The 12,435-nt window shown below is 40.5% G+C and overlaps 1 protein-coding gene across 5 annotated transcripts in view; it reads right to left on the bottom strand.

Annotated features, from left to right (window-relative positions):
* MID2 (midline 2) overlaps window positions 1-12,435 on the bottom strand; it is an 83,626-nt gene that overhangs the window by 58,419 nt on the left and 12,772 nt on the right. For all 5 annotated transcript variants that reach the window (XM_036924957.2, XM_036924958.2, XM_036924956.2 and 2 more), the window contains one exon: window positions 11,000-11,715. In XM_036924957.2, coding sequence (XP_036780852.2) covers window positions 11,000-11,659 — 660 coding nt within the window. In that variant the 5' untranslated portion in view covers window positions 11,660-11,715. Of the gene's footprint in view, window positions 1-10,999; window positions 11,716-12,435 lie in introns of those variants that run through there.

The raw sequence follows: 12,435 nt of genomic DNA, 5'->3' as shown, positions 1-12,435 counted from the left end.
AGAGGGGAAGTGGGGAGAATGGGAAAAGACTTGTGTACTTGTGTACTTGGCCCCTTTCTTGCCTATTAAGTAGCTGTGGCTCCTTAGTATCACTGGCACTATCCGATGAATCCACCCCAGAGGACACATTCCCATGGACATATGTATTTCTAGAATGGGCAGTCTGATCTCACTTATTCTCAAACTGGATTATAAGAACCAGCTTAATCTTTGCTTCCCTTCTTGCCAGGTCTCTCATGGTTTCTTTGGCTTTAATTATACGGAAATGATTTTTCACCATTTATTCCATTTTTCTTGGCTTGGGTAGTGTCTCCCCTGGCCATCTTAAACTCCATGGCCATCTCAATCTGCAGCCTTCTCCTTAGCAAGAACAAAGAGAGGGAAAAGGAAAAAAGAAAGGCAACAATTATTGGTTTGGCCATGACCTCTATGCTGAGTAGATTCAGAGGAAAAAAAGAAATGGGAGTTCAGTGATTTAAAACAACAAAGGTACTGAGGACCTACTCTGTTCAAGGTGCAGTGACTTCAGTGATAAAGAGGTGAAATTAAGATGGGTCTTGAAAAGATAAGTAGGAGTTTAATAGGCAGAGATGGAGTGGGGCAGGGTGTTCCAGGCACAAGGAATAGCATGATGAAAAGTAAAAGGGAATGTTCAGGAAATAAAAGCTGACTTTGGCTAGAACATAGGCTATAAGAGAGTAGAGGAGACAAGGTTGGAAATGGAGATCGAGGCCCTGTGATAAAGTTCTTGAATGCCTAGGTGAGGAGTTTGTAGTTACTTTTTTTAAGGAGTAGGGGCCTACCAAAGGCTTTTAAGCCAGATAATGATATAATCAGGTCTGCATTTATGAAATCAACCTGCCAGCAATATGTGGGGCACACTGAAACAGGAGAGCCTGGGGGCAGGGACATGGGTTAGGAGGAGGCTACAATACTCAAGGCAGTTTCTAATGCAGGTCTGGGCCATCCTAAGCGGAAAATGGAGAGAAACACATTTCAAGAAAGTATTCATCACTCTCAAATACACAGAGTGCAAGAAATATGAAGACTGATAAAAGACAGCCATATTTGGTGATTAAAAGTTACTACTGACCTTTGAAAAAAGAGTTTCATCAGAGTTTTGGAAGTAAATGCCAAACTGTACACAGTTAAGGAGCACATCAGTAGTGAAAATGTGGAGGTTACAGTCTGGACTTCTCTTCAAAAATGTGGCCATAGGTGAATATGATAGATTTGATGAAAGGGTCCAGCTTAATTTAAATAGTGGGCACTGGTAATGGACCCACTCAGTTTGTCACTTCCACTAGCAGAGTGGTCTAGACTCCTAGATCAGAAGAAACCCCATGTATCACAAATTACTATACTGACATATTATGCAAACATAATGTAGATAGATGAACTCAGAGCAGATACAATATTAGAAATTTTAGAAATATTAGAAATATCTGTGTTTTGAACTGTATTGTGTTTCCATTAAAAAGGGGGGATTCCATGGGGAGAAGTTTTTCTAACAAGTATATGCAACCTGTTGTAACACTTGTCATGAAAGTGATATCTTATGAATAATTCATAGTGCAGAGCAGGACTAAGATCTCTGCTGTGTGTTCCGTGTTTATGGCCCAGAACTGAGACTCACAGCTTCTGTAAAGCCACTGAAAACAAAAATTAGGGCTGAACACATAATTTGGGGTCTGGTTAGACCATGGACCTTGGGTTACCATCACAAAATTATGGCAAATGGTTGTTTTGCCCTGGTCCCCTAGCAATTTACAGAATGCCAGTACATTTTAGCAACATAGAACTAGAACTGACAAGATGACTCTAATTTCAACCTTACTTCATTAATATGAAATGCTTTGAAAAATAAATCTTTGGCTAATGAAAACACCATCTGCTGATGGCTTTTTGCCACTGTTTTCTTTCATTATGAGACATAATTTGAGGAAAACCCTGAACATTTACTTACTCACTTCCACTTCATTTACAAGGAATTAAAGCCTCCTCTCAAACTGGAATTGATTCTCAATAATGAACATATGCAAAGGGAAGTGGAGAATTGAAGCACTAATGCAGTCTATTCCTTCACCCTTCCTTATCATGCTTCATGCTGAGCAATCATTTAGAACTAGCAACTATGGGCCACTCAAGGTTTGAATGATTTCATTGATTTGGCCAAGTAATTATCTTGTCTACACTCTGGCTGAGACAACAAAGAGAACACAATCGTGTGTGTGTGTGTGTGTGTGTGTGTGTGTGTGTGTGTGTGTATGCATATGTATAAAACCTCCTAATGAAACCCAAACATGTCTCTTTGTTATTGTGTTGTTGTTTGTTCTTTAGAAATTGTTTTATTTTGCTCTTTTTTATGTGCAATCCAGTTAATGACTGGGCCAGGATCCCTCTGTTCAAGCCCAGTTAGTGCAGCTTTCTCAGAACAGGTGACCCGTGACTGCAAGAGAGTCAAAGTGGTAGGGGAGATTGGAATGGAGATATCTGCTGGGAGGAAATGAGGACAGGAGGTTGGCAGGGGATCAGGATGAAGCTCCCATTTCCTGCTATAGAGGTCACCTCTGAGCCCTTCTGTGCTTCCCCTGTGTGAGGGTTAGAGAAGCCATTTGTGCTATGGAACTGTGAGACCCTCTTCACCCCCTGATGACTACATCTTTACAGCTTTCACAAAACTGTACACGTGTCTAAACAGCACAGAGTGAGGGGAATGTTTGGCTGATCTGCATAATTTAGATTTTAAAAGGCCCAAGACAGCTAAATTGGCAGTCTACACTGATTCCATTTTTACCCACGTTCCACTTCATTTGTGTCATACAGACTAACTCTTTTCGTGTTGTCATACTCTTCCAAAGAGGAAAATGTTTTTGCTATTTCCAAGAAAGCCAGGCACAGCCTAGCCTTCTTCCAGACAGCATTCCATAAAATAAAATGGCTTCTCTAACCCTCTCAAATAATCACTGGGTTTTCTTCACTTCTCTAGACAGAGGTTATTTCAGGTAGCTATCTCACTGGCTCTCTCAAGAAACCTAGCTGTATGTCAAAACACCAGCTCTTCATTAAAGCCACAGAGATTCCCCTGATGGCACATGCTCACCTATGATCTCCATTTGTTATGCTCTATGAAACCACATGCATTCACACATATGTGAGTACACCTGTGCATACCTACCTACCACAGCAAGTCTTAAAGCCTAAAAAGGGGTGGAGACTATTTGTTCTATTTAAACATGTAATATTGCCACTGAATGCCCGTATATTCTCTTACTTTCTAAAAGGTACAAGGGAAACATTTTCGAAACCTACACAAGATCCTAACTGTTTTGATGTGGGAATTGACCCTTGGGATTTGGGTGGAGAAGTGAAGGGAAGAAAGGCCAACCCACTCCCAACCTGAGCCTTTCCAACTGACAGAAAACAACTTCATCTTTAAAAATAATCTGAGCCAATGACCCCCCATTACTCTCCTTTGACATGCTCTTTTTTGACATCCAGTCTACTCACCAATGCTCCCAGCTCTTCCAAAAGCCAGTAGCCAAAAATCTTAGCACACTTTTGAGGTCACATTCTACCTCTCTTTTTTTTAAACTGATTGTCTTAAAATACTTACTTTGCTTTTGCTTCAGTCTGTCACTTTATGTATCAATTACATATGGCCAGAACACACCATCTGGTCCACAAACTGAAGCCCACACCCTCGTGCCAGAATTATTCCTTCTCCAAACATTTATTTGCTGTTGTATAGACACAAGCTATGTCTCAGAACAAGATGCAGGTGACATATTGGATGTACAAGATCTACTCTATGTGAGGTTTGTAATAGAATAACCAGACCAGTCCTCAAGCCCAGTGAAACAGGTTGCCAATCCTCTTCTCTTCAGAAGGTTCTGAAATCATCAGCAAAGACCCACACCTACATCAGTCCCTTTATTAGAAATGCTACACAAACTATCCTGTATTCTTTTCTTTCCCCACTCTTTCAGGTGCACACCATGATTAAATCTCTAGTTTAATGTGTAAATTATTATTTGGGCCTTCTAAAACAAAACCTATACTAAAAATCTAAAGCTGGTGTTTATTTTGATAAGACACAGAATAGCGAGGCAAAGCCAACTCTACTTGCCTGGCCTCCATGTTGTTTTCTATTTGCACTACTTCGGTTCTTGCCTCTCATACACATCCTCCTCTTCTTCCCTTGCTCTTCCTTCATGCCTACCCTCTAGACCATTAATGTGCAGCAAGGCTTACTCCTGGGCCCTCACTTAGCTCACTACTGCATGGCTTTACTTCCACACTTAAGGTACCCAAATCTATGTCTCTAGACCTGATTTTTCAGCCACCACAAAGGCCTGAATTTCAACTCCTTCTCGAACACTTGCCCATTCAGTTCTGAGAGTACCTCATGTTTTCCCTTCTCCAGATACTTAAACAAACTGTTTTCTCTTGTCTAGAGCACTCTTTGCCCTTTATTCCATCCTTGCCCCACAACTGGGAATCCAAAAACCCACCCAAAGTGTCTCCTGATGCCCCTCCTATGCTCTCTCATAACCTGCTGTGCTCCCACTGTCACAGCACTCACCACGCTGTCCTGTAACTGTGTCCTTAATTGTCAGTCTCCCCACAATAAGCTGAGAGTGCCTCTGGGGTTGGGACTGTGCTGCCTTTATCCTTATAATCCCAATACCTTTTCGGTGCTTGGCACCTAATGGGTGTTCAGTAAGTGTCTGATGAATGAGTGAATGTTACATGACTCACAATCACATCAAACTCAAATTTAAAGTCCAATCATTCCTCCAAAACTGATAAACCCTTCCTGATGTCCCTACTTCTGTCCCTCAAGATTCTTCAGGCCCTCTCCTATTCAAAATCATTTTTTAATTCCTTCTCTCCATCACCTATAACCACCAAGTCCTTTTAATTCTTTCTTCACAGTCTCTCTCCAATTTAACCCTCTTCTCCAACAAATACATTCATTCATGATCCCCTGGTTTTGAGCGCGATGGTTTCCTTTCCTTGACTCTTCCTCTGTGCTTCAGAGTATCCTGGGCAAACCTTTGTCATGGTACTTACCATACTCAATTAGAATTTGTGACATACTTATCTGTCTCCATTACTAAGTTCAAAGCTCCTCAGGGCAGGGACTGTGCCTTATTAACTGTGCCCCCAGCTCCGACCATAATGACTCAAACATTTTAAGTGCTCAATAAACAAAATAAGTGTTCATTAATTGTTTGTTAAATGAATGAATGAAATGCTGGCCTAAATCCCTGGTGCTATACAGTGTAAGTTGTTGTCTGTTCTATCTTTACAGGCAATAAGGAACAAAATATTACCTCATTATATCAACCCTTCATGAATGTGAATGTCATTACATTTTCCCCTTTAATATCACTACATTTTCCCCTTTAAACTTCACTTCTTTGGGCTCCATAATTCTCGTTTCCTTACTATTTCCTCACCTATATATTACTCCTGTAATATGTTATTTTGCCCAAAAATAGCAGACAGGATTTTCATCTGCCCATGAACCAATATGAGTCAACATTTTGTAAATTGTTCTCAGACTGATGGTTGTTAGCTCCTTTCAGATGTTGGTGAGGAGAAGACGGGACAAAAGAAATAACAGAAAAACAGAAAGATGAAAGCCCAGATAATAGGGGTATCCACTTGCTAAACTTGCTCTCAAACTTAAGAAACAATAGAAAACATCTCCCAGCACAGGGCCCTGCTAATACTGTATGGGAACAGTGCCAGAGAATTGGTATAATTATTGGAAGGAAAAGAACAGGGGTTCAAATGAGTGTTAGCACACAGTTTGAATGGAGATGGAAATTCCTTTTTTGCCCATAGACACACACAAAATGCATACAGATTTATACATACTGTAAGTCATGGGGAGCAAGTTTTGGACAATAAAGAAACCATAGAGAAGACAGATCTACAAGCAAGAATGATCTTATGAATGTTGGAGGCTGGCTTAGCTGAGAAACCCCATGATAGGTATTACCCCCAATGCCATACACATATGTCCACCACTATCCCTTAGAGAGTGCAAATCTGGGCTCAAATCTTTGCTTTTGTTACATTTAGCAACTATGATTCATTATCTAAGTGGGGAAAAGCGAGAAGCAACTTTTCCTGTTCCCTCACCTATGGTAACCCATCCTGGCCTCCACTGAACATTTTTACCATGAGGATGTATGATCTGACTCATTTATTTAGAGAGATTCTTTAGTTCCAGGATGGTTTCTCCTGAGGCCCTAACTCTCCCTAGGGTGGCCACAGAAAGCTTGCCTTACTTACACTTATGGCCCCTTCATGCCCAACTTATCTATAGATATGCTCATGGAAGATTGACAGAAACACTCTCTCCTCCTCACACACAGTGACACACATATGTAGATACACACAGACACAGTCATTCTCAGACACTCGTCCATGCAGAAATACATACTCATATATAGTGACACATACAAATGTATGCAAATATACTCTCAACCTAGTCTCTCATAAATATATTTCTTTCTTTCTTTTATATTTATACTCATACCAGTTCATAAAGAGTCAAATGCCCATTGGGAGATAAGTTGAGAGGGTATCTATCTTGGCAGACAGAAGTGGGTGTCAAGTGGGTGAGTAGACAAATGACTGGGAGAAGGTGGCAGCTGAGTGAGAATAGCTGGATGGGGATGGATGACAGAGTGACTGAGTAGGAAGAAGGACGAGTAATCAACTATGATAAGACCCTAGAATATCATATTTTCCAACCTTTCAACTCTTGTTGTGGCTTTCCTTTGAACATTTTCCAAGTCTCCTATCTCTCTTCTCTTTGTCTAGCAACTTTAAGGTCTGTCTCAGTCTGTGTGTGTGTGTGTGTGTGTGTGTATGTGTGTGTGTGCGCGCGCACGCGTGTTTTACTTTCCCATAAAAAAGGCTTACTCTAGTGCCAGGTAATATTTTATAACAACAAGACCCCTGATATGTAAAATGTAACTACATTTAAGAATTATTTGTAGAAATGAATTTGTGGAAATGTAATGAGAAAAAGAAAATGCGCTTGTTTATTCCTTTCAGGAAATTCCTCTATTCCCCCTGGCTTTCATCAGCTATATTTTTGGCAGGCTGTGGGCATGGAAATGTGAAGACATCACTCTCAAAGAGAATTATGATAATCACATTTGATTTATACAGATGTCACCATAAGGTTAGGCAGTTGGAAAATCCAGCAATCAAAATGAATAGGCTCTTAAAATTAAGGACATGCCATACTTTTGTTAACACTCTTGTTTTTAACATACACTTGCTAACCCTCTGGTTTTTTATTTTAACATTATCAGTCACAGGAGATATTTTTTTCAGACTTCTAAGGTATTCACAATGGCAAGACAGATTTGTATGAGAACCAATGCAAGCTGTAGACACTGATCAATACTTCCTGAAAATCCATTACAAAGACTTAATTCATTTGATTTCTTGAGCAAATACTATATGTGCTAAGGAGGGTACAAAAAAAGTAAAAGACATTGTACTTGGCTTCAAAGAATGTATGGTACATTTGGGGTGTGTCGGAGTGGCCTTGTGGGCTTTCAACTGAGCACTGAAGAATAGGTAGGATTCCTAAGCAGGTCAAGAGAAGAGCACAGACACAAATTGAGTCAGAAAAGGTATTGAATGGTGTGTTTAGCAGTTAGGAGGCTAGTCTAAGTGGATAAAGGTAGCATGTTTGAAAGTGATAGCAAGAAGAGATTTAGATGGGCAGCATGAAAACCGAGTCATACAGGACTCCGAATATCAAATTGAGATATGTCACCAATAGAAAGCTCCGGATATTTGGCCTTTTTGTAAAGCCATTATTTATTCATACAAGAATATCAACCTTTTCTAAGAGGTGGAATTCATGCAACAATGAAAATTCTGAAATGCAACCCAGTTTTATAGAAAAGCTGCCCATATCATGAATTAAAATCTATATTGGGACAAATAAGTGCAAAGAGAAGTAATGGAAAAAATACTTATTCTGATAGGCCTTACTACTGTAATAACTGTTGTGAACACAATTATTCTTTGAAATTGAAGAATTAATTGAACCCAGGTAGCCTTCTGACGGACATGTAGGTAGAATGGACAAATAAAGATAATAAACTATACTAAGTATCCCAAACCAACTTATCCATTTTGAGTACATGTTAAGAAGTCAGGCTGGCTTCCGGTTATTCTGACTGTTTGTCTATAACATAATGGTTTGTTTATTCTTTATTGAAAAAATAAGTATTAGAGACCACTAATCCTAATCAGGGAGGTTAGTACTTAAACTTAAAAAACCAGTGATGAAGCTCTAGAACCAAAAAGTACAAATAAACACCATATCACTTACTGGCCAGAAAGTCAACCCCCTAGGCATGTATACTACCATCCCTCCCCTTCTCTTGTAGGACTCCTGTGCTACTCTTAGGGCCAGGGCAGTACACTCAGAGCCATCTCCCCCAGAGCTTCTGACAGTCAGCTTTCTCCTTTCTCCTGGGGGAAGAATCAAACAGATTAAGGGGATAATCCTAAATACTTTCTAAATGAAAATGAACTCTAAGAAGTGTGTGTGACCCTAGAAGTCAGACTTCCTCTCTGCTTAATGTGGAGAACTAACATCCTTTTATGCTTGGCACCAAACCAAAGTGACCCCCACCAGCTACCACACACATACACACACACGCACAAGCAGCACCTCCCTCTCCCTCCCCAAAGTCCAAGATGTTCCAGACAACATAATAAACCACATGGTTGGGAATGATTCATGTTTCCACTCTCCATCCAAAAGTGAGCAAAAAAAGTTTCCACTTAATTTATAATCAGAATTTTCTCCACTTTTCTTAAAAAATTAAAGGGGAATGATTCAAAATCTGGCCTTGCTTTCTCCAAAAATTACTGATTAGTTACAGACGAAATCTTTTGGTAAAATATTTCTGTGCTCCATCTATCCCTGGAGATGAGGGCCATACCTGCATGATGCCAAATAGCTAATCAATCATCCAATGTTTTCATGTTTTCAGATGTTTTCAAAAAGCTGGAGTTCTGTAGATACAGGCTTATTCCATCCAGTCTTTTGTTATCTCAAGAGTACATATGGATACAGATTTTTGTGTTTGGAATATTTCTCAAGGCCAATGCCTTATTATAGTTCCAACACCTGCAAATATTTGGCAGAGATTGTTCCATCCTCTCCATATCCCCCACTCTTCCTGCAACCCCACCCCCATCTCTTGCCACCATGAAGCTGTAAGTTTACACAATATGTCCTTTCCTTGATGCTGTTAATTGTTTATCTCTGACCCACAAAATAGGCAATTGCTGGAGCATGAAGTTAAGTTTCAAATCACATTCCATGGGGGAAAACAGGTCCAAAACAAAGTTGGAGAGGCTGCAATAGAAAGGATACTTAGTTCAGGGTCTAGAAGCTGAATTCTAGATCCAATTCTGTGCCTTTGAACAAATCACTTAACCTATCAAAGTCTCAGTTTATACTACTTAAGTGTGGGGCTTCAACTAGACCATGTCCAAGGTCTAACATCTTATGATTCTAAGAATTGAAGTCAATGAGATTATTCTTCTCTGCAGCCTTGATATGAATGAGACTATCATGTTGAGTGAAATCAACAGATAAACATGGAACTTTGTACAAATTTACAAATATTAGATATAAATAATCATCAAAAAAGGCCAAAACTATTGTCAATGTGACTACTCTCAAATATTTTCATCAAACTGCAGAAGGGAAAATGAATCCCATTCTGAGTATTGCTACCCTCACCAGCATTATAATTTTTACTTAAGTTACAATGACTTTTCCAGAGCATGGCAAAGCGAAAATCTCCACTCTCTTCTTGTCCTCCTTTCATCACATCTGGGTCTTCCTTCCAGCTTGGCTTATACATCCAGGCCCTGTTTTGGGGTCGTAATCTTATTATTCATTTAAACATTTTATTTTTCTGGAATTTCTGTTAAGTAGCTCCTTTCTTAAGAGAGGTTAAACAACACAGCAGGCAGGCAATGCAAATAAAACAATTTGCTGGATCTGGAATTTGTTAACATCAACGTGAGGCAGTAGGGCTTTAAAAGCAGGTGCTTAGACTTGCACATAAATACTACACAGCACAACAGCTTCAGAAAACTCTGTCCACTGAACACAAATGAAAGATTAGGAACTTCCAAACTAGGGCCTGCAAACAAATGCTTCAATCCATAACCCACAAAAACAAACACTGGCACAAAATCCAATATTGGATTAAATATTTATTGCCTTCAATTTAAATTTTTAGTTCAAGTATTTGATTATCCCTCCTGACTTTATGGTACACTGAAGTTTCTTTTCTTATTTGTTTTGTTTTGAAGACAGGCTTAGCATTAGCCCTGTGTTAAGGGCTTGATGGCAATTTGTAGTGGGGCCAAGGCCAAACCTTTGTTTCTTTAGTGTACTGAATATGCAAACACATACACTACTGGCCTCCACAGAAATCTCTCTCCTACATAGATACACTCAGACACCTCCACCCACACTTTCACAGAGACATACCCAACCTTCCCATTGCTATACGCATACATAAGCAAATCAGCACATATGCTTATTATAGTACACCTACACGGGTACTCACATACTTAAAAGAAGAGGTGGAAAGATCATGGCAAAGGTATGTAGTGTGCAGTATGTCACTCACAGAGAAGGGAGGGTGCCGTTTCCCTGGACAGATTACTGGTATGGTGGGCTGGGGGCTAACTCCCCTAGAATGGGCCAGAGGTGAGTGAATGCAAGCAGGTTTATGCAACAGATGAAATAGGTTCCAGTGAGAGCTTGTAGGTGAGTAGGTTATTCCTCACAAGAACAACTTGGAGTTAATGCACTTGTCATACAGGAAAAGCAGATCATTTAATTAGGGAACTTGATACTGCATAACTGTGTGTAAAGAGACAAAGTTGTGTAAAGGATATTCCCCAGATCTCTTACCTTGAGTTTCTCAAACCGATCATTCAGGGATGCGACCTGATGGTCTCGGTGACGCCCCACCAGTTTGCATAAGGCACAGATCAATTGGTCATCGGATACACAATACATGTTCACTTTCTCATTCTCATGGTCCAAGCAAGTGATCCCTCGAAGATGTGTGTCTGGCACTGGTTCCACCAGGCGGTGGCTGGTGAAAGGTTTCTTGTTGGGGTGTGTGGCCCGCAGGCAACGGTCACAGTAGGAGACCTCACAGGTGATGCATGTTTTCACTGCATCCCTTGGCGGGTCCTGCTCACAGAATTGGCAAGCAATTCGCTCACTAGACATGGCAGTGCTGGGCCTGTACGTCCTCTCCCGGCGGCTCTCGCTTGGGGAATTGGGTCCACTGACTGAAGCCTTCTGGAAACGGTCAATAATGTTCTGCAGAGTCACATTCCTCTTAAGGCCATCCAGGCCCCGGTGGTTCAGTGAGATAACATACCTGCACGTAGGACACTGGAAAGCAGTAATGGGTTCAATGGATTCACCAGAACTGCAGCTTGAGACCAAGATGCGATGGGCACAGCTGAAGCAGAGGCTATGAGCACAAGGGAGCAGAAGGGGGTCTTCAAACAATTCTAGACAGATTGGGCAGGTCAATTCAGACTCCAGTGTTTCCATCTTTAGTGAAAATAATCCTGCTGAGGCATTAAGAACCACAGAGGCTGAGCTCTCACCTGCAAGGAATACAAAACAAAAGTCATGAAGCAGTTCCAAAGGAAAAGTGGATGCAGCATAATTAGACATGAACCAATGGAGGCTTTCCATGCTGGATTCCCCAGGGACGCTGGAGAAATAGGAAAGCAATCTGGGAATTAATCAAAAAGCCTCTCTCCCTCTTCAGATGTTGTTTCTGACAAATGCCTGAGTTTATTTTCCTACACTAATAAACAGAATCTAGTGGCCACTTCTGAATCCTGGTGTCCTGATTAACATTCCCATTCCATCTCACAACACTGGCATAGATCATTCTCTCACATATTCTCCACTGACATCTCTTGTCCTGGACTATGATGAGCCTGAGGCCCTACAAAATACTCAATCTCCATTCTCCAATATTGTTCTCTATTTAACGTCAAGGTAAAATACAGGGCCTGCTCCTATTGCACATCTAGTGGAAGGAAAACAAGGCCATATTTCAAACTAACTCTCTAGGTCTTGAAATGATTCCATTCTGAGAGCCTGTGTAAAAAAGAAGAGAGGGTTTGAGAAAAATATAGTTCTTGATGCAGGATAATAAGGTCTTCAGAGTGTGAACTTTAATTACTTCCTACTACCACACATGGAAATTTCTGTTCCATCCCATTTCTAGTAAACTGAGTTACTAGACACAAAGATGATAGTTTTCACTTTAGCTTTCTTTCCCTCACCTTCAGAAAACTCTTCATCTCATCAAG

This window comes from Manis pentadactyla, chromosome X (assembly GCF_030020395.1).
Source record: "Manis pentadactyla isolate mManPen7 chromosome X, mManPen7.hap1, whole genome shotgun sequence".
Lineage (NCBI taxonomy): Eukaryota > Metazoa > Chordata > Mammalia > Pholidota > Manidae > Manis > Manis pentadactyla.
Note: the sequence above shows the minus strand (reverse complement) of the source record. Positions and strands in the feature narration are given on the sequence as shown.